This window comes from Semicossyphus pulcher, unplaced genomic scaffold, assembly GCF_022749685.1.
Source record: "Semicossyphus pulcher isolate SPU_LCO1_2020_fin unplaced genomic scaffold, fSemPul1.0.p SCAF_14, whole genome shotgun sequence".
NCBI lineage: Eukaryota > Metazoa > Chordata > Actinopteri > Labriformes > Labridae > Semicossyphus > Semicossyphus pulcher.
The window spans coordinates 9,055,387-9,077,931 of NW_027211648.1; the positions used below are offsets into that span (position 1 = coordinate 9,055,387).

The 22,545-nt window shown below is 42.7% G+C and overlaps 1 protein-coding gene across 1 annotated transcript in view; it reads left to right on the top strand.

Moving 5' to 3' along the window:
* The window catches only part of fndc3ba (fibronectin type III domain containing 3Ba), a 110,711-nt gene that overhangs the window by 83,095 nt on the left and 5,071 nt on the right, over positions 1-22,545 (top strand). The window contains exons 18-26 of the mRNA XM_069661324.1: positions 325-443; positions 599-704; positions 1,336-1,508; positions 2,068-2,181; positions 2,909-3,058; positions 5,198-5,478; positions 11,171-11,395; positions 18,472-18,638; positions 20,194-20,321. Of these exons, the coding sequence (XP_069517425.1) occupies positions 325-443; positions 599-704; positions 1,336-1,508; positions 2,068-2,181; positions 2,909-3,058; positions 5,198-5,478; positions 11,171-11,395; positions 18,472-18,638; positions 20,194-20,321 (1,463 nt within the window). The remainder of the gene's footprint in view (positions 1-324; positions 444-598; positions 705-1,335; positions 1,509-2,067; positions 2,182-2,908; positions 3,059-5,197; positions 5,479-11,170; positions 11,396-18,471; positions 18,639-20,193; positions 20,322-22,545) is intronic.

The following is a 22,545-nucleotide window of genomic DNA, read 5'->3' on the forward strand; positions in this document are numbered from 1 at the left end:
CTTTAACTCCACTTTATGTTAAAGTCAAAGTATGTAAATGCATTAAATAGTCCCTATATACTGTATTCCATGCTGTGATGTAAACAGGATCTATATTTGCGTTACCTAAGTGCTGCTTTACAGGTAGAACAATACATCTCACAGGCCTACACAGTCCATCAGCAGAGCAAAACAGCAGCCTGTGTTGTGTTGTGCACACATTGATCAGGTCAATGGGATGCTGTTTCTATTGTAAATAACTGGATCAGGGGTAGCATATACATGACACAGCAGGACACATGATGTATGTGCTGGGTTGAGTAACTGTGTTTCGTGTGTGTGCAGCGAGCCAGTGGGAGGTAGCGTACAGCGGCCCAGCTACAGAATGTGTGTGTGAGCGCCTGACACCCGGCACCTTCTACCGCCTACGTGTGTGTAGCATCACCACCGGAGGACACAGCCAGGTAAGACAAACACACACGGAAAAACAACTTCATGTTGGCTACCTTAAAACACTGTAGAATAAATGAAAGCTACAATCTGCAACGTTCTCCAGTTATTAATCCAACTGATCGATAACTTATGTTCTGATTTGCTGTGTTTGCTTCTCCTCCTGTAGTGCACTGTTAGTGTCCCGGTCCGTACATTAAGCATCCCACCAGGGCCCTGCCAGCCGCCAAGGATTGTGGGTAAAGCCAAACACAAGGAAGTGCAGTTAGAATGGGGTGAGTGCAGACATACACGTACACTGTGTTTACCTTTATAAACCACCGTGTTTAGTTTAATTTAATGTATTTTTGTAAGTTAAGCAACTGAGTTCCCCTCTGCCTGCTTAATTTGTTCCCTTCCCAGCCCTAATGTAACCTCAGTAAACCATGTTTCAGCCTAATTGAGCCCTAATTCAGCCCATTAAATGCCTAACCTAGCCTCATATCTGACTTAACTCTCCTAATGTTGGCCCATTATTGCAGATTAGAGCTGCTATCTGTTGGCAGGCAAAAGTCTCCCTGCCTGAAACACCGAGGAAGTTCTTGATTTAAACAGTTTGAAACAGCTGGCCCCGGCCGTAATAAGCTCACATTCATGCAGCGCTGCTGCAATTACTGGCCCGAGCTGAAGGTCAGACATAATGTATTGGAGGGTTTTCCCCACTGTCTCCCTCATTTATGACTATTAGCATACTGAGACCAAAGGGAAGCAGCTGGTGGAAGAAAGGCTTCTTTAGAAATAATTTAGAAACATCTTAATCTACACAGAGTACATCTTAAAGTTTGTGAATTAAAGACATCATGTCTTCTTATTGATTGCGTCTCTCACATATTGATTTTAAACTTCTCTCTCTCTCTGGCCCTGCAGACGCCCCTGTCACTGAGGGAGTGTGTGAGGAATGTGTGTACAGTCTGGAGATGAGTGAAGGGGACACAAAGCCAGCAGAGGTGTACAGTGGGTCGGAGCTGCAATGCACTGTGGGTAGTCTGCTACCTGGTGCCACGTATAGCTTCAGACTGCGGGCCGCCAACGAGGCTGGGGTGAGAAATGCACACACACACACACACACACACACACACAACAAGAAGATGATCACTTCTCACACAATTTACTCATGAGTTAAGGCCATGAAAAATGTTTGTCTGCCATTTTCTGGTCAGAGCAATGATCTCAACAAGTCGGCTTTGAAAAAACAAATACAAGTTTTTCTTATTTTCTGCTTGAAAAGCATGAAATTCTGTGTTTATTGGCTCTTATGGCCATGAAATCTACTTAGCGCATTAAGAACATGAACCGTGTAACCTCTTGATACGAGTCCAATATTAAAAAAGAACCACTTAATTCAATTTGTCTATTGTTGCCACACACACACACACACACACACACACACACAGAGGCAGATTAAAGGGGTCAGTATAAGGTTCCAAAAGGTTACATCCAAGTTTGGCTGCAGAAATGCTCCGCACTCTGAAGTGAACATCTGATTGGTTTGATCGTCCATCCACACACTCAAGAGTGAACGAGCACTGATCAATCTGATCAAATGCACTCTGAAACACAGAACCTAAGTGTCTAACTTTGAGTTTGGTTCTCTTTCAGTTCGGAGCGTATTCTGAGCCAACAGAAGTGACGACTGCAGCGGGGCCTCCTGGCCAGTGCGGGGCGCCGCTCATCACTCTCACCAGTAATACCTGCGTAACACTCAACTGGGAGGTGAGACAAGCACAGATACACTCATGCACATTTATTTATAAGAAACCAGTGTTGCTGCAGATCTCTTTCAGGTCCAAAGGGGCCCGACTTTGTCTTTTCTGCAGACCAAAAAACCTGCCTCTTTAAATTGTCTGCATGGAAAAGTAAAACCTATAAATGCCATAATATTTACATGCCGGTGCGAAAGCTTGACAGGCGTAGCAACAGTAACCAAGGGGGGCGGGACTTAGCAAAGGGTGAAATCTCTTGTTGTTGTTCCTTAAATTGATTATAGCCTGTCTCTTAAAGGTCCCGGTCAGACAGAAGGCGGTTTAGCAGCTGGGGGTGGCTTTTTTGTACTTGTTTTCAATGAAAGGGACGCTTTTTGCGTGCTGCTCTTGCGTCTCCCATTTTTGGGGAAACGTTCTGAACACCTCTAGAGGTTAAAGGTCAACGCAGAAAAGCGGCCGACATCATTGGCATTTTTTCTCATTGTCCAGTCGGATGAAAGGAGAGGCGGGTCATCTGTCAGTTTACAAAATAACAATTGGTTAATGACCGCTAATGATTCGGTGGTTGCCTTAACGACAGTAAAGCGGTGCTCCTCGCGTTTTACACCCTGCAAAACGCGCTCTGTCTGATCAGGACCGAAGTCTAGTCCTTGTTTTTTTGGGCCTAAACGCGGCTCTATATTTTCCCATTTAAAGCGCTCTTCTTTAATTCCAAGTTCCCGTTCTGTGTGTTGCAGAGTCCCGAGGGTTCGGGTTCAGACATCTCTGAGTATCGCTTGGAGTGGGCAAGGGAAGAGGAACCCATGGAGCTCATCTACTGCGGATCTGCCACACAGTGTGAACTGTCAGACCTGACGCCTGCCACAGATTACTGCTGCAGGCTACAGGTAACGCACAAACACACCTACGAACACCGCACTCGAGCACAGGCACGCAGAGATGTTGATCAAATTGTGCATTAAGGCTTCAACGAAAAGCCATTGACTTTTAAAATTTTAATTTATATTGAACTGACTCAGCCAGGACACAAAGTCAAAGTCAAAACAAATACGCAGCTCTTCCATACGAATGTTGTCCAAGAGAGCTTCAGAAGCAAGACACACACGAGCAGACAGAGCAGCGAAAGCTTTATGATAATTGACTCTATTTGTGCTCTGACTCCTAATCCTGAGCATAAATAAGTGCCTTTCCTTCCCCCTGTTTACTTGTCTGACACACACACATTCACTCTTCTCTCTGTTCTTCTTCTCTCTCTCTCTCTCTCTATCTCTGCCTCTCCCCTCTAAAGCTATGAATCCAATAACCGCATGTTTTATGGCCCTCTTCTTTACGGGGCTCATTTATAGTTTAGAGGACGGCACAAGGTCACCATAATCTCCTTAATCAATGCTTTTGTGGGTGCGTGTGTCATAAGCCTTTGTATGGTTGCGTGCGGCGGTAGTGTATATGCGTGTGGTCATGTGTAATAGCTATAAGACGGATGTACTTGTTAGGAGGACTGCAGGAACAGACCACACATGAAGACTCGGTTGAACTCTGTGTGTCTCCTGTTTGTACAGTGTGTACCTGTACGAAGGAGTACATGTTCTATTACTGCAGCCTGATATACACGTGTTTTATGAGGACACTTAAATATCCAGATTCTCACATTTCTTCATGGTTTTTAAGCCGCCTTAAAACAAGTCTGACACATGCACTGCTACTACTACGTAAAACACTGCTGAAATATGATTTTTCTTGCAGCGCCCTCAGAGTAAGTCAATAGTTTTCTGCCAAGATAAAGTTATAAGTCAAGACTTTTCTGCAAGAACGCACTGTAGACTGCAAATCATGACTTCTACTCCTCAATATGCACTCGCCTTAATGTTGCTTTCTGAGAGAGTGCCTACAGGGCATTTTTATTCCAAAAAAATAAGAACCCTCCGTCTTCTTGAGAGTTCTGCATATTTATGACATTAAAAAACATCCACCGCTCCTCACGGACGGCTTGTTTTGTCAAACCCAAAGTGTGCATTTTGTCTGCAAATTAAAGGGGCCGTATCTTTTAAATGGATATTCTCATATTTGCATTGGTTTCACATTTTTGGGTGTTTATTGTTCACAGTGAAGAAGTAAAAACTGCATAATTTTTTAAAAAGGTCGCCTCTGAAATGGGCCGTTCAGAACAGCTGCAGGTTTCTACATAGAGCCTTGCTTTCGCTGAAATCGACCAATCGTCATTCACCTCAGGCTGCCTTCTTCCACAAGCTTGTCGTCAAGTCGTCAAGATTTCAGCTTACCATTCCGATACCTCCTGGCAATTCTGGCTCGTACATATAAGGCCGGATAACCGATCCTAGAGCAGCCATGTTTTCTACAACTCTGGAGTGACAGTGCAGTGAGGGGGCGGGGCTACGCCGTCACTCCAAATACTGTCAGCCAATTGGGCTAAGGTCTGACCTTTGAATGACAAAACGGCTTGTTCGTGTCAGGAGGAAGGAGAGGCTCCGAAAAATAATAATATGTAGACCATTTTAAAAATGAAACAAACTTTACCACCGTGATTCAAAAACACATTAGAATAATAGAAAATTGATTGCATAGATAAAATATGTCCCACTTTATGTGATTATTTGAGCTTTCATCATGAAGCTCCTCCTCGCTCTGTTTTGAGTGAGGAAGTGAAGTAGACCATTTCAACTCAAATGTGATTGAAGGGCGTTTATTAGACGACACTTGAGATGAATATGAATGTGTGTAACGGCAGAAGAAATAGACTAATGTTCTTTTACAACTAATTTAAATTCATCCCATTTTTTTTAGTGCTTTCTGATGTCTTTTTCCTTCTCCTTTAATGTACCTCCGCTTGCTCTTTGTCTGTTATTGTCTGCTGGCAATTGATTTCACATTTGTCTCCTTCCTTTTTCACTGTTAACCTTCGAAGTCTCTTTAAGTCTCTGCCCTTATCCACATCTTTACCTCTCTTAACCTCCACTCCGTCCTCGAATCCCTCTCACCCTCTCTGCGTTTTTTTGTGTCTGACACAGGCGGTGAATCAGGCCGGTGCCGGCCCCTACAGCGAGCAGGTGAGTTTCAGGACCCCGGCGACAAACCCCGACCTGATCTCCTCCCTCACCCTCCTGGATCTCCCGACCTCCTCGGACTCGGGTCACTCCCCGTCTACCTGCCTGCTCCTGAAGTGGGACGAGCCAAACAGCAACGGGGCGGAGATCTCCTCCTACGTCATCACCCTGGACGACCAAACCATCACAGTGGAATCAGGGACGAGTCACCTTGTTACAGACCTGCAGCCGGACAGCGAATACAGGTACATAAAGATGAATATTCTTTTTATATCGGTTTACTTTTTGCCTTTGTTACCTCTCTACATGAACATACATCACTGAAGTTAATTGATTGGTGGGTGTCAGAACATCTGAAAATAATAACAATACAATTAAAACCACGTAGATATTTAAGTAACATCACATGAGAGGGAGTGATGTTATACTGAACATCACCACAGCTGTGATTGTTCATCATGTACATTTATCTGTTTTAAATTATCTTCAACCAGTCAAATACATGGTCTGCTGTAATGTTAATTAACAGTAGTCTGAACACCTGGCTGAGGCGGAGTGATACACAGAGTAAAAAGTCCCAGTGCTGTTGTTCTCTATGTTGCCAAAGGAGTAATTCGCCACTGAACAAAGCCACTGTCAGTGAAAGCTGGTGTTCTCTGTAATCGATAGAAGCAATAATATTTGATATTGGCGGCACAGCTGTGGAGAAAGTTGTATAAACAGCTCGTGGTTTCGCCAATTCTACATTCCTACAACACCCAGCATGCATTGCGCCCCTCCCTCTGAAAGGAACGGCCCAGCGAGAGACACTGGAGTGAAATTTGGCGAGAATATACCGGTGGATCGTCTAAAAAATCTTCAGGTCTGCAGTCTACATTTCAAACCTGACGATGGAGGCGGGCGTCCTAGATTGAGGCAGTGTAGTTTAGCAAGCTCCCTGGCTCATTGGAGAAGCGGATAGTGTCCACGAAAGGCACAGAGCAGAAATGCATTTTCTGAGGTTGAAAATTGGTGAACTGGCCCTTTAAGTTGGGGTCTCAAAAGAAGATTAAAAAAAAAGGGACGCCAACGTATGCTGACTTTAAGTCAATATAGTCCCTTATAGTTCCATAAATGCTGGATCCTTCACGACATTTAACATGTTTTCTTGTCACTTATGTATTTTAAACTCCATGGCCTAAATCTTAAATTGTAAACCAAGTTACTTAGGCAAAATTCTACATTACATTTAAAGGTACAGAGGAGAGTATTTAAGTTGAACTAGAGATCTCAATTTTAAGTATTAAGTTACCAGTTTCGTTTTAGGGTTTAAGTGTTTCCCTGCATTAAAAGGGTTTTAAAAATATTGTTCAGAAAGTTATGAATTGTAGTTTTTTAATGTTAAACCACTTTATCTTTTCGTCTAAAATGTAAACTGTGAAATACATTTTAAGGAGTTTGTAGGTAGTAGTAGCAGTAGTGGTAGTAGTAGTCGTAGTAGAAGTAGTAGTAGTAGTAGTAGTAGTGGTAGTCGTAGTCGAAGTAGTAGTAGTAGTAGTAGTAGTAGTGGTAGCAGTAGTAGTAGTAGTAGTAGTAGTAGTAGTGGTAGTAGTAGTAGAAGTAATAGTGGTAGTAGTAGTAGAAGTAGTAGTAGTAGTGGTAGTGGTAGTGGTAGTAGTAGTAGTGGTAGTAGTGGTAGTAGTAGTAGTGGTAGCAGTAGTAGTAGTAGTGGTAGTGGTGGTAGTAGTAGTAGTGGTAGCAGTAGTAGTAGTAGTAGTAGTGGTAGTAGTAGTGGTAGTAGTAGTAGAAGTAGTAGTAGTAGTGGTAGTGGTAGTGGTAGTAGTAGTAGAAGTAGTAGTAGTAGAAGTAGTAGTAGTAGTAGTAGTAGTAGTGGTAAAAATATTGTTCAGAAAGTTATGAATTGTAGTTTTTTAATGTTAAACCACTTTATCTTTTCGTCTAAAATGTAAACTGTGAAATACATTTTAAGGAGTTTGTAGGTAGTAGTAGCAGTAGTGGTAGTAGTAGTCGTAGTAGAAGTAGTAGTAGTAGTAGTAGTAGTGGTAGTGGTAGTCGTAGTCGAAGTAGTAGTAGTAGTAGTAGTAGTGGTAGCAGTAGTAGTAGTAGTAGTAGTAGTAGTAGTGGTAGTAGTAGTAGAAGTAATAGTGGTAGTAGTAGTAGAAGTAGTAGTAGTAGTGGTAGTGGTAGTGGTAGTAGTAGTAGTGGTAGCAGTAGTAGTAGTAGTGGTAGTAGTAGTAGAAGTAGTAGTGGTAGTAGTAGTAGTAGTGGTAGTAGTGGTAGCAGTAGTAGTAGTAGTAGTAGTAGTGGTAGTAGTAGTGGTAGTAGTAGTGGTAGTAGTAGTAGAAGTAGTAGTAGTAGTAGTAGTGGTAGTGGTAGTAGTAGTAGTGGTAGTAGTAGTAGTGGTAGTAGTAGTAGAAGTAGTAGTAGTAGTAGTAGTAGTAGTAGTGGTAGTGGTAGTGGTAGTAGTAGTAGTAGTAGTAGAAGTAGTAGTAGAAGTAGTAGTGGTAGTAGTGGTAGCAGTAGTAGTAGTAGTAGTAGTAGTAGTAGTAGTGGTAGTAGTAGTAGAAGTAGTAGTAGTGGTAGTGGTAGTAGTAGTAGTAGTGGTAGTAGTAGTAGTAGTAGTAGTAGTAGTAGTAGTAGTAGTAGTGGTAGTGGTAGTAGTAGTAGAAGTAGTAGTCTGTGTGATGTTGACATGTCTTTGTTCCACTCCAGCAGCTGTAAACCAATTCTAGGTAATCAGAATCTCTCTCTGTGAGCAATCAGGTGTTTACATGAGTGTGTCTCTGTTTGTGTACATGCAACTGTTTGTGTAGTGAGTTCTTTGAATTGAGAGGGGAAAAAATGGAGTGTATCCAAGGTGAGGGGATGTGTGTAGAGGCAGAGTGATTGCACACCATTGTTATCATTCTGAGGTTGTTTTTGTCCCGATGTCACTCTGCTCTCTTGCGTAATGGCTGCAACAGAGGCAGGACATCTGTGTGTGTGTGTGTGTGTGTGTGTGCTTGAGCACTGTAAGCAGGTGTGTGTGAAGGAGTGTGCCTTTGGGAGTTTGTGTGTGCCAATGATGGTAATTCTGGTTGTTATTTACAGCTGTGGGTACTTAAAATAATGTTATTCAGCTATTATTTGCGTGTACGGCTTCATGTTGGACCACAATAGAGGGTTGTTCTGTCAGTTTGGGGGCCTGCATGATTTTAAAAATGTCTTTATTTTCATGTTATTCTTGCTAAATAATCTTAAGTCTGTTTTATTTGTATACATTTATGTTCAGGAGAAAAATTTATGTTTTAAATAGATTTTTTCCATTAAAATGTTTTTAAAAAAAAGGCTTAATACTACACCTAAACCATCTACACCACCTAACTTATACACCGCCTGCTCGAGGTCGTTCCACCTCTGAGCCGGCATCTGAGGGGTAACAGAGGCGGAGCCAGCAGGGCAGAACAGCGCTGTGTGTGTGTATGTGAAGCACGCGCTGTTTGTTTACACCTCACGCATGTTTTGCCGGAACGCAACGTAAAAAACACACAATGAGGCGGCTCTACGGCGGCGTTGCTTGGTCCAATGTCAGATGGCAAAGGCTGCATGACGGCGGAGCTTCATTACGGCGCTGAGGCGGAACAGCAGTGTAAAAAGTGCATTTTCTTATACATAACATAAAACATTTCATGTTCTTATTAAAAGCTATTTAACCTTCAGGTCTCAGTTTTCTGAAATCTGTCAGAGTTACACATATATAACAAACGTAAATAACAAAACATAACATTTAAACAAAGGCAGATACCACAACATATATTACATCAGACATTACAAAGCGGCTGTAGTGCATCACGTTCAACACCCTGTGCTCAGTCCATACATGAACCCTGCAGCCTACTTAGAGCCCTGAACGCTGATTTAATAGCTTGACAGACAAAAGAGATCCTCAGTCTATTCAGTCGAGCCTTTGGGACTCTAAATCTTGAAGCTGATATTCCTCTAATAAAATATGAGAGGGGTCGGATGTAATATTACTTGCCTGAGACAGCATTCTTTTAGTATGTGCTGCTTGAAAATCTCAGTCTGAAGACCTTGAGTTAAAAAAAAGAAGACGCTTTTTCTTCTTTTTCAAATACAAAGTTCACATTCATCCTTCCTTCCATGCATCTCGGCTTAATGCTGTCACAGTCCATTAATGATGTTAAAAGGTATTAAAGTCTGCGGAGACACCTTAAGAGGATAATTACCACTCTCGCACATCACAGATCACAGAGTCCCGAACGTTACAGTGCTAAGAAAGTGCACTCTAAATCTCAATTACAAACAACAGGTAATGAGAGGAGGCAGTCCCTTGCATATTTACATGAGTAGCATTAGCAGCTAGCAAAGTGATGTATGTGCAAAGAAGCTATCATTATACATTTGATGTTCCTCCTTGTGATCAGAAAATATGATGTGTCATCCTTCTTCTTTCTTCATTTATTAATCAAACAAAACCCGCCCGGTCTAAACGCTGATATGTAAATCATTACTTATCTCAATGTAATCCCTCATCATGAAAAGCTCAGCTTCCTAATGCTCCATTCTTCAATCCTCATCATAACGTGATCCATCTGCTTGATTACCCAGTGGATGGACCAACGCTGCCCTTTCTCCTCTGTCTTCAGACGGCCGCATGAATTACAATGAAAGGTTACAGTTACAGAGAACCGGGGATTAAATGTCAGACGGTGGATGCTCTCGAGTTGAAGGGCCTCTGACACGGATGCTAATCAGCTGATCAGACGCGGACAGAAAAGGTTGTGAAAGGCGGGAAGATTCCTAGAAGAAAGGCTGCAGGGGAGTTAGGAAGAAAAATCAATGTACGCAAGTTCTTTTTGATTAGCAGTGAGATCTGTGTGTCCTCGTGTCAGTGCACATTTTTGTGTCATGGGTTCATGAGTACATTGGCCTTTTTGGAACTCCAATCAGGTTAGACAAAAAAGAAAGAAACTTCTAAAATCCTCTTAAACACCGTGCAGAAGATATTTCTTTCTTCATACATACTACGAAAACCCTGCGAAAAAGTGGGCCAACAAGTCTGACATAATTTAGTCCCATCCTGAGAGTACACTGAATGGTAATGGTAATACACCAGCTCAGCCTCTTCACTGAAAATGACTCCATTAGACAAAGAGGTCTGAGAACACACAAGGTTATATAGTACATACCCATCATATATGTCCATGTTCTTTTGGCGTATGAACCTGCACACATTACCTATGAAATGTACATTTTACCTTGCTGTAATGGGGGCTGCACGGTGGTGCAGTGGTTAGCGCTGTCGTCACACAGCAAGAAGGTTCCCAGTTGGAGTCCCGGTTCTTACGCAGGGGGCCCTTCTGTGTTCTCCCCGTACATGTATGGGTTATCTCCGGCTTCCTCCCACAGTCCAAAGACATGCTCGTCAGGTTAATCGGTGACTCTAAATTGCCCGTAGGTGTGAATGTGAGCATGGTTGTCTGTCTCTATAGCCGCTTTCGCACTGGTCCAAAAACCTGGCTTTTTTGCTTAATGGGAAAGGCTATAATCGGCATTCAGACCCGGGTCAAATGACTCTGCAGTAGACCCGGGTAAGTATTGCCTCGGCTCCGGTTGGCATTGATGGGAAAATTCACTGGCAATGGGAAAAGAGATAATCAGCATCTATAAGCGGGTCTTCCGGGTCTGAAAAACCTGCGTCAACGTGCTACTTTCGGTGGGAAAGGGGTGTAAGTGTCAGCCCTGTGATTGACTCGTGATCCGGCCAGTGTGTAGCCCGCCTCTCGCCTAATGACGGCTGGGATAGGCTCCAGCCCCCCTGCAACCCTGAACAATAAGTGGTGTAGATAATGGATGGATGGATGTTGCTGTAGCAACAGTTTTCCCAAAACAAATATGAAGTATTATCTCACTCTTCTTCTCTGTTTTTGCTCTCAGTGTACAGATCCAGGCGGTGAATGCGATCGGCTCCAGTCCCACGAGTCCCCCCCTGCTGGCGAGGACACGCCCCCTCCCTCCGGCCCCGCCCCCTCTGGAATGCTCGGCGGCCGGCCCTCAGAGCCTGAAGCTGAAGTGGGGCGAAAACGCCAGCAACACGCACACTCGCGCCCTGCTCGCCGACGACATGGTCTACACACTACAGATGGAGGACAAGAATCACAGGTGGCTGTCACACACACACATCAAAAGATTCTATGCCAAACACCTGAAACAAACTTGTTTACGCCTCATCGAATGTGCTGTTTATTGACAATCGTGACAAGACTTCGGATGAATGCATCGAATTGTGTGCCACTTTAATTTATTACACAACCTACAGCATAATGCTTACCTAAGAAATGTGTGCTCTCATGAGGCAATTCCATTAACAGTCGATGAGAGCTACAGTTTAATTAATGCCCATTAAAGGGCTAATCTGATCTTTAATGAGCTCAGTAAGTGCACCGTTAATCTTTTTGACAGAGATATAAATGTGTTTGTGTGGTTTGTAGATGTTTTTGGTTTAAAGAGGATCACTGTGCAGCTTTCTGTAGCCTCAGCTTTCATCACACATTGAAACTGGATGTGCTCTTTAAACCTCTTGGCCACACTGTGCATGCCTATTTCAGACTCCTCAGCCCACAGCTAGTCGATACAGCAAATCAGGACCCAGATGGTCAACACTACACACAAAGCCACAGACGCACACACACTGGGGTGTTTTCTGTCTATGCAGTAACCAGATGTACCAGTGAGTAGTCACGTCGAGGGCATCTGGAGCCGGTCGGGATAATCAACCCTCCGTTTAACCGGGCCGGTCAGACAGGAGTGACGGGGGAGAGAAACAGGGAGATGGAGAATTAGCAGAGTGAGGAGGTGGAGGAGGAGAAGGGGCAGAACATGACCGCGGACAGGGAGTTAAACGCACAAGAGGCAGGAAGGAGGGCCTTTCTGTTAACACCAAGAGAGACTTCAACACATCCGAGCAGAAATAGCAAAGAGCGCAAACAAGAGAGAGGCAAAAAGAAACAGACCCGAAATCAGCCACATTTATCTGCCCACCTGTCAGATTCTGTCGCTCCCTCCCTCCCTCCGTCCGGCCCTCTAGCACTCTGGTTGGCCGGCTATCAGTTGTTTGAATTAAGGCTTGGCTGGCAGCTAGTTGGCACTCAGCACCCTGGAATGGTCCAGAGAGCATCGGGCGACAGATGGGGCCCCATCAGGCAGGCTGTGATCTGTTAACCTCTCTCACGCACTCACACCCAGAGGCGCGCACTGCCTGCCGGCCAAATTAAAACAGCTTTCACAGTTTGCAGAGTTTTATTTACCCTTTGGGTTTGTGAACAGTGATTAATATGGCAGTGTGCTTCTCTGTGTCTCTGTGACTGTGTTTGGACGCACTTGTGTACATATGCACATGTCTGCATGCATCATATCTGGATCACATGATGTTTTAAGAGTCACCACAGCATTTGTATTAACCTGCATACTTAAGCAATGCTACGTAACTTTACGGACTTTACAATTAACTGTTAAAAGAGCTGCCCCCTCCTCTCCCTGCTCATCATCGATCTGTGCATGGAGTCGAGACCTGTGTGCGCAATTAACGCCTGAGAGCGCAGCACCGTGCAGCAGAGAGTGGAGGTGCAGACAGCTCCTCTCCACAATCAGACACAAAACAAGAGCAAACTGCACGGATCTGCGCAACTTTATGGGCGTGTTTGCGCTTGAATATCATCAGTGCAACTGGCTTTGTGAATCAGGCCTTGAGACGGAGCAGACGGCGGGGGCAAATGATGCACAATTTATGCAGCTATTCCTCGTGAATTCCCCCCTTAGTGTAACATAAACGTCCAGCACATGGTTGCTCCTGTATTTAGCAACACATAAGCACTACACCTATACTGAGTATTTTCTGCTCATAAAAAGGTTTTTAAAAAATATGTCTTCGAGCTGAAATGACAGACACAGATTGTAGCTGCTTTTGTCCTTGAATTGAGGGCAGGGCTGGGGTTATTGTCGTCTTTTACTGCGCAGCTTTACTTGATGCGAGCGTCCCTTCCTGCGCTCTGAAAGTACACTTTGAGGAGTACTTGTGACAAGTAGGAGTAAATGAAGGCTTTCCGTCCTCTCAGCAGGGGTGCTCTTTGTCCACATTTTAGTACGCTCCTTACAAAAGGTTTGGAGTGGGCTTTTACGAGCCAGTTGCTCCATAGCACACAATATCTTATTCTGGTTCCTTACCGAAATCTTTGAGTGATTTAAAAGTTTTGCAGTCCCAGTAAGTAAATATCTGTTATTAGTTTAAGGAGTTGAGCAATTATGTAAATAGGCTAAATACCTACTGGCCAACTTTATTAGGTACAACTATCTAATGCAGTTCAGCACAACAGCACTGCCATGGATGCTGCTTTTATGAAGTTTAGTTTTTGTTGACTTTTGTTTTGATGAGAGTCAGAAGTGAGTGCAAATTCAATGATGTTTATTACTGAGGCCAAAGTTAAAGGTGGAGTTGTGCTGAACTAAATTATTCTAAGATGTGTCTCTAATTTTTTGTCCTCCCTATTTACGCCTCTGAATATAATGCAGCTCAGTACAGCCCCACCACCAGTTATGACCTTGACGCTGAAATATCACTGAATTAACACGTCTGTGACCGCTTAGAAAAAAGCCTGTACATCACAGGCAACATGAAAGCAAATCTTATGGCTGAGCTGGTGTATTGCAGTACACAGTGAGAGTATGTTTTTAAAATAAAATGCATTTTATAGAATTATAGAGCCTATAGCATGATCAGAGAGCATGTGTAACTGCAGCGTGCAAGGTTCAGGGTACCTGCTGTAAATATAAATAAAAGCTTCATGGTAATGTAAAACACATTATTTTAAATATAGCAATATATGCCAATATGAAGACGTGTTGTTCAGCCTGTCCTCGGTACACTGCAGTTTAAAAGCTATGGCGCAGGATAAAGGACAAACTTAAGACTATTGAGAGGCCGAAGGAGGCTATATCCTTGCCGATGATAAGCCAGCACTGCTAGCCGATCCTGTGGCCTGCTAGCTTCGGCGTGCTAGTCGCTAGCCTCGGAAGCTAATGACCAACCTAGCCAGTAGCCGATCCACTGTGTTGCTGTGTTAGACCCATGACTTGCCGCCCTGGTCGAATGTATAGGCGGCTTCTGATTTACCACCGCCGGCCTCTCAGTTACCAGCGCTGGCTTATCGTTGGCCAGACCAGTAGCTGGCTTCGGCAAGGATACAGCCTCCCTCTGCCTCTCAATAGTCTTAATTTTGTCCTTTATCCTGCGCCATAAAAAGCAGACAGGCCCAGCCATGGCGATGACTGCTTATGTTGTTATGTCTTGTAGCACATGAAGAAACTGGAGGGGATCTTTTAAATATATTCAGATGATATATTAGGTTAGATACTAAGTGCATTTCCAGATCTAATCAGATCGAAAGAAGCCAAATTGGTTTAAATGTAGAAACTAGCAGCTTCTCCTCACAGGCCCAACACGCAAAAATGATTCGAGTCCCTCATCTTCATCTTCGTCATTTCCTCCGCGAGGAAACTGTCCATTTACTCCATAATTGACTGAATCGCTCAATAATGACTCATGTGTGATTCTGGACTGATTGAACCAAACAGCCTGTGCTTAGGGTTCATTACCTGCAGCTCCTGGCGGTTATGAAAAGACATGAGGTGTATAAGCGGCTGCATTAACGGTGCGTCATGTGTGTGGAGGGTTATCCACAGATAAAAGGACTCTTCCTCCTCCTCCTCCTCCTCCTCCTCCTCCTGCACTCCTCTTTCCCTGCTCTGCTCCCCCATCACACTCTATTAGAATTAGTAGGATTTGTTTTTATTGATTAAATCCTCCTGCAACCAGATGCTTCATTGCCAATCATAATGTATTGGGGGTGATCTGAAGGGCGTAATGGAGGAAAAGGCTCAAAAATGTTTAGCTTTGTAAACAAACATATTGGATAGCAGCTGCAAATATAATTTCTAATTCGGCCAATAAATTCCATTAGTGCCTTTTTAACCCAGCAGCATCACCATCTATTTGTTTAGTTGACTTTGTCTGTCCCCGTCGGATCTGCCCCTCGCCGTCTCTCCCCCTTCGTCTCTGATATCATTCATATGCATTCATCTCACTCTGTCAGAGAGGTGGCTTCCCCTCTGGAGGACCTCTGGAGAAATGTGCGCCCCCCCTTTTATAAATACTGTCTTTGTTTTTCTCCCGTCCAAACTGCCTCATCTGATAAAGGAAGCTGTTTTCTCACAGAATCCCCTCTGTGTTTGTCTCCCCCTCTCTCTGTCCCCTTCAGCGAATTCTGTCACACTCTTATCTCCCCGCATGCAGACCTGTTGCTCCCGCTCCGTCCTCCCTCCTCGTGGCTTCTTCCTTTTTCCACTTGTTTTTTCGGTTGTTCCCTCCAAGCTAAATGCATTTGTGTGTGTGTTTTTTTCTCCTCATTTCACGTTCTCCTCATTCGTTTAACCCAAAATACCCTCTGTCATTAATGGGAGTGTAAGGGCACCATGGCAACCTGGGTAATGCAGTGCAAAGAAGGCTTCGGCATTGTGACGAAATGGATTTTTAAGATGGATGCAGCTGGAAGGCACCGGGGGCAAAGCTCTCGTTCAGTGTCATTAAAAACAATAATCCATCCATACATCCATCGCTGTCTCTGTTCATCCTCTTCATCCACCTTTAATCCCCTTTTTATGTCCTGCAGCCTTTTTATATTTACTTCATCCATCTTTTCACCTATAGAACATCCCTGTTGTTTCTCTCAGTCCATATGTACTCCTTTGTCCCTTCACGCACCCACTTATTTATCACCTGTCCTCATTTCTTCATCCCTCCATCCTCGTATTCGGCCATTTTCTTTTTTATGTAAACCCGTTTGTTTTTCCAAGAAAGCCGCCAGTAAGTGATTCATTCGTTCTGAAAAGCTTTTTCCCTTTCTGTGTCTCTAATGCTAATCATATCAGCAAGTAGCCATTCATGATACATCCATAGCAAGCAATAGGTGCCTATATTATAAACATGATTACTATAAAGGAACTAAAAACACGTGTATACAAATTTAGTGACAATTCCATCATTAATGACCACAAAATGCATTTATTTTAGCCTTATTAAAGTGGTAATCTCTAAGATCTAAGTTTCGTTCTCTTTGGCGACACCTATGGTGATAAACGGTAATTGCGGGAGCACACTTCCCAGTTATCCAGACAGTGTCGCATGTGTGACGTCCACGGTTGGCTCCGGTTGTAACTCTTGATTTTCCTCGCTTTCCTTTTTCAGACTGTTTGCCTTCATCTGAGCGTCCAATTTGTTTCTTTTTCTTTGGATTTTCACTTATTTTTGAAGTTGTATCTGTAGTCATCCATCTTTTCTGTGTTTGTTCAGCCATAGTAGATTACAGTTTACTCGCAACACTCGCAGAGAGCGGAAAAGCAGCTGCTTAGCTCCGCCTACCCTCTCTGGCAGACCAACCACTGCTGGGTGATGGAAAACGAGTCAATAACTGGGCGCCGCTTGTGACACAGACAGTCCTTAATTCTGCAAATGCAAAGGCTTTCATCAGTGGGCCATAGGCTCAATCACCATTGTGTTACCTCATTCGGCGATAGATAGTGACTTAACAGACATTTATTTAAATAAAAATCTTCAAGATTATTACTTTAAAAACTTTAAAAACTTGAAGAAAACAGATTTCTCGTCTTGTATTTGCTCAAAAGTGTTGAATAACTGGCTGGCTACATTTTCCAAGGTTCCACCTGCTTCTGAAAAACAAAATCCAGGAATAAATAAGTTTGATGATGATATTTCAAAATAAATGCTGTTGTTGTTGTTGACACATGAAGGACTCTTTCAGTTAAAGTGTCTGCTGTCTGCTCCTTAAAATGCTGCAAAATAAATACTTAAAAAGATACAGAACGAAAAGCAAACATTGAGATTCCTGTGAATATCTACGGAACAAATGGATACCAACAAACAGAACAACACGTCCTGCCTCTCGTGTTGCTCCCTCCTCTGCTCTTCGTTCAGTGCTGTTCTGATTGTCAATTGTTTTGATGATGGAAACTTATGATGGTAGAAAAGTTGATGTATTTAGTGCATAAAAAAAACTGCTAATTATTTACACATTTGGTTGTCAGCTGAGAGTCAACAGACGCGTAACGTTGACACTGCAGCCGCTGAACTCGCTCCAACAGTCACAAGGCCCGGCAGCGAGGATTAACAGCGTCATATATCACCCAGAGAAACACATCACGTCTCTGTAGTGCAGCTTCATAAAGAGCTCATAAGGAGTTATAGCCTTCGACCAAACCATGACCTCTCTCACTCTCTCCTCTTTCTTTCTCACTCTCTCCTCCATACTGCAGATCCTCCATCACTGTCTCCTCTTGTGTAATTACCCCTCTTCTTCTCCTCCTATATTACTCCTTTCCTTCATATCCTCCGCTGACATTCCTCCTCTATCTACGCCTCCGATCTTCTCACTTGCCCCCGTCACCTTCATCTTCCTCCCTCTCCTCCCTCTCTCCAATAGCGTCCTCCTCTGCCCTGACTTCTACCTTATTGTGCTGCAGAGATAAATAACCGCTTCTCAGCTCAAATCCACATTTCTCCTTGACTCACTCATTCGCTTACCTATTATCTGTCCTGCCGTCCATCAATCTGTCCGTCCAGCCCGCAGGGAACTTCTTTGGTGCTAGTTTTCATCAGATATGTGACTATGGCCTGTCAGTATTTGTCCTGTGAGTTTATAAATCACCACTATCTCTGTAAAGATGCAGTCTCCTATCTTCCTGCCAAAAATCTGGTTTCTTTTCAAAGTCTCAGCTACTTATTTCTAAATAAAATCCCTCCTCTGGGCACCAAAGACCAAAGCTGTGTTGATAAAGTAAAAGACTTAATTAAGGGTTATAAGCCAGTTAGATGTAAATGAACAAAATACAGACCAATATGAAGGAGGAAGATAACGTCTGGACAAAAAAACTCTGATCTATTTATACATGGTTGGGCCAGAAATTGTCTGCCCCCATAAAAGCTCCTAATGAGCACATTAAGATGGTATTTCCTGATGTGATGAGTCAAGAAAAGCCCAGGAAAAAAATGCACTATCCGACGCTAAAAGTGGTCTAATTCAGTCTCTATTTTCCCCCATTTGGAAGCATCTGTCTGGGTTCGTGATTCATTAACCCCCCCTTTCCTTCTTGTGCCGTTCTGTCTCCAGGTTTGTGACGATCTACCGCGGTCCCAGCCACACCTACAAGGTGCAGCGACTGACTGAATCCAGCAGCTACAGCTTCAGAATACAGGCCATCAGTGACGCCGGGGAGGGTCCTTTCTCTGACACACACACCTTCTGCACCACCAAGTCTGTACCCCCTGCCCTCAAAGGTAAACGCACAGAGGAGAAGTGTGGTTGTTCGTGTTTTGATGCATAGTGAAAGCAGGGGGTAATATGTCAGTGCTATGCTGGCTGCACCAGCTAATGTGTCTCTTAAGTGCATCAAAGACCTTTGTTATTACTAACTAGCTTCAAACTATAGAAATAAAACTTTAAAAAAGTAACTAGTTAAGAATTTAGTAATGTGTACACTTTTTGCCGGGAAAATAGCTAGGTTAGCTAGGTTAGCCTAGCTTACATCGTCGACAAGAAGTCACAATAGCATCAGTTTTCTATAACTGCAAAAAATGACAGTTTTACCAGTCCAGACAATATTTAAATCTAAACTGCAAATTTTTTGTTAATGAAGTTATTATTTTGTCCCGTGTTTTTCAGAGTTCGTATTCTTAGAGTTAAGGGTCGGAAATATCAGATGTAGCTACCCTAGCTTATGCTACTCCGTCTTAGTGTGTCATTGCTAGCTTACTGTTTAGTAGTTTAAAGTATGTTGTGTTATTTTTGTGCACATTTATTCTAATAATTGTTTTTTTTTATCAATTATTAGGTCAAAATGAGCTGACTATATAACAAATGTTTTATATATTAGCAAGCTAACATTTTGCTTTGTCAACGGTTCTGTTAGCAATGCAGTCGTCACACCAAAGATTAACATTATGCCACCAATTGTAATTTATTGATGCACAAATCTTCCCTTTTTTATGTGATATTTTACAATGTTTTGTTATAAGTAGGCTAAGCTTTTAACAGAGATTTTTCAGTATGTTCCTGCAGTTTAAGAGTTACACTAAATGGCTCACTAGAAGTGATTCACTTACAGGCGTTCGATTTGTTTCTGTTACAGTTGACATGTTTACTGTAGCCGCGCTTGATGATTACTGCCTCCTGTAGGTGGTCTGAGCTGTAAAGTGAGAGGCGGTGGCTTATTACAGCCACAATAATCACAGTTAAGAGTGTCCTCTCAGGTGATATAACCAGAAGGTATTATGGATGTGACTGTGAGGCTGTTAATGTGTAGCTCAGCATTGACAAATGCATAAACAGACATATTACAGCTCCTGTAAGAGGTTTTCTGCAAACCAGCTTCCTTTCAGCATAGTAACAAAAAGGCATCTGGTTAGAGTTTAGTAAACTGTATGTTTAACACAGCAGTAAGAATAACAGGTGGTGCATAATTATTTCTAGTGAAAAATTACATAATCACACCACAAGCTAATTATTGCTGTGCAGAACGATTATCAGCTCTGAAAAACAAAATAACGCCCATTTACTTTGTTGTGTCTAATATCCAGGGCCTCATGCTGCACCTTCACCGCTAAAATACACAGCAATTAAAATAACCACAACCATTACTGCTGTGTGGGTCGAAGCATTACGCTCTCTGAGGGGGATGGATACTAGTATTTTTTTTATTAATACCTGGTTAGAAATAACTGTTATACGGGAGAGTTAGAGGGCCCAAATGTAGAAAGTCCAATTATTAGTTTTATATTGAATAATTTTTCTACCTTCTAAAAAAAGACATTTTGATTGTGTTTATTCCAACAGCTCCCAGAGTGCACCAGCTGGAGGGGAACATGTGTGAGATCACATGGGAGACGATCCCACCAATGAGAGGAGATCCTGTGAGCTACGTGCTGCAGGTGCTGGTGGGGCGCGAGTCAGAATACAAACAGGTTCGTCTCACGTAGACACGCACACACACTCACAAGGTCATAAGAGGACAGTGCTGAAAGCTCAGGTGTCTCTCTGTGGTCCAGACTTCCTCTTCAATTATTTGGTTCAATCTTATTTTTGTGGAAGTGTGCGAGGAGACAACGGGGAGGATATTTTCTAATCTCTCTCAGGAGCGGAAAATCAGTTTGCACTGAAGGGGGAGGTATTACAGAGCACTCGACCTCCCACACACCTAGACACACATTTGCATATTGTAGAATCACACACACAAACCCACACACATACTATGTCTTCCGGCACCCAGAGATTCTTAAGCTAAAAGAATTCTGCAGTGCCAGGAGTTTTTATTGAAGAGTATTGAAGGATTTTAATGAGAATCACAACACGGAAAGAATTGAAAAAAGATTTTGGCTCCGCTCGGAAATATAGGATTGGTTTGCTGGCATTTTGAGGGATGAATGAGCAGAATATCTGCAGACAAAAAGACATTTGTCTCCACTGCCGTTTAATTCTCTCTTATTGAATTACTGAGTGGTTGGAGGGAACAACTGCTGATACTCACCAGCAAACAAAACCGCAGCTGTGTGTATTCGTGAGCATTAGGGGGATGTGTAGTGTGAATTTACTCATTTCATTAAGTGTAATCACATTAGTTGTTTGTGATGCTACTTGACAACGATTGTATGCTCTCAAACCTTGTTCAGGAACAAGAGAAGCAGGAAATTCTTAAAGGGGGGTATTATGCTGTTTCACATTTTAAGACATATATATAATGTTACAATGGTGGATGATCAGACTAAACGTGGGTGAAGTTTCAAATCTGTAATAATAATAATAATAATAATAATACATTTTATTTGAAGGCGCCTTTCTCGGCACTCAAGGACATTGTGCATATATATATATATATATATATATATATAAACACAAACTCCTGTAGGTAAAAGTATGTTGGAGTAATCGCCTGCTAAAAAGGTCTCAGTCTGCAGGCTGCTGTGAATACCAGGTTTCACAGAGATGTCTCCAGACGCTTCACTTTGTGATGTCACAAAGTGGAGGAATTCCATAACTCCATATTTGGGCATCTGCCCGAGACACAGCAGAACTTCCTGCCCCTGGCACAGTTCAAGGACACACCCATCCAGCAGCTTAGTCTGCCTCTGACATTTTTTTCACTCCACCACTCTGCTCGACGGCTCTGCTCGTCAAGTTGGTTAAAAATGTTGTTAAGAAAGTTCTTTGGCTGTGAAGGAAAGACATCAGTGTTTACTTTTCCAAAGGACAAGAGCAGCAGACATTCATTTCAAACCGAAAAAAAGTAAAGTTTACTCTTTGCCAACAACTCGGTAACACAGCCGCAGGTTAGGAGTTCTTCCCCTCAGATCAGAAGAAAGCGGGCTTGTAGGGGCGGGGTTTCTTAAAGGGACAGAGCTGACTGAGTCGTTTCAGGCAGAGGCTGTATGAGGGCCTGCACAGAGCACCAGTGTGAGAAAAACTAGGATTTTTTTTAAGTGTAAGTTATGCTAAGCTACTTCACAGGTATCACACAGTGAAATATAAAGCTTGAAATTAGCATAATACCCCCCTTTAACAGTTAAAATTTAAATTAAATTAACAATTATTTACATATCCCAATATCAGACATTACAGATTTGCCTAAAGGGGCTTTACCATCTATACTATGACACCCGATGTCAATAAAACCTTGATTCAAATATGGAAAAACTCAAACAGGAAAAAAGCAACAGATGAGATTTTATAAATTGATTAAAAACAGAAAGGAGGTATAAAAATGGCAGTTTTAGTGATTTCTTTAAAGTGCTCAACAAAACACCAACATTCTTGACTGTTGAACGTATGACACACTCAGTTGTCAAGCCTCTGTTACTGTACTGTTTACACGTGTTTATGTGGAGCACGACCGACGACCGGCGTCTCAATTTGACCAGAATTTAGGATCAGGAAATTACACGAGATTCAGTTTTTCTCAGCAGACGAACAGGCCTCTAATTCAGTTATTTGGAAATGGGCATCCGCCTTTATGGGCACATAAACCTGAGTATCATGAGCTACACGCCAATTCCAATAATAGCCAATCACAATTACAACAAATCAGAGCAACACAACTGAAATGACATGAGTAAGTAGCCAAAAATGTATAATTTGTACCTAACCTTAAACTACTGCTAAGTTGGTTTCATGCAGACTGGATGGTTTATCAAT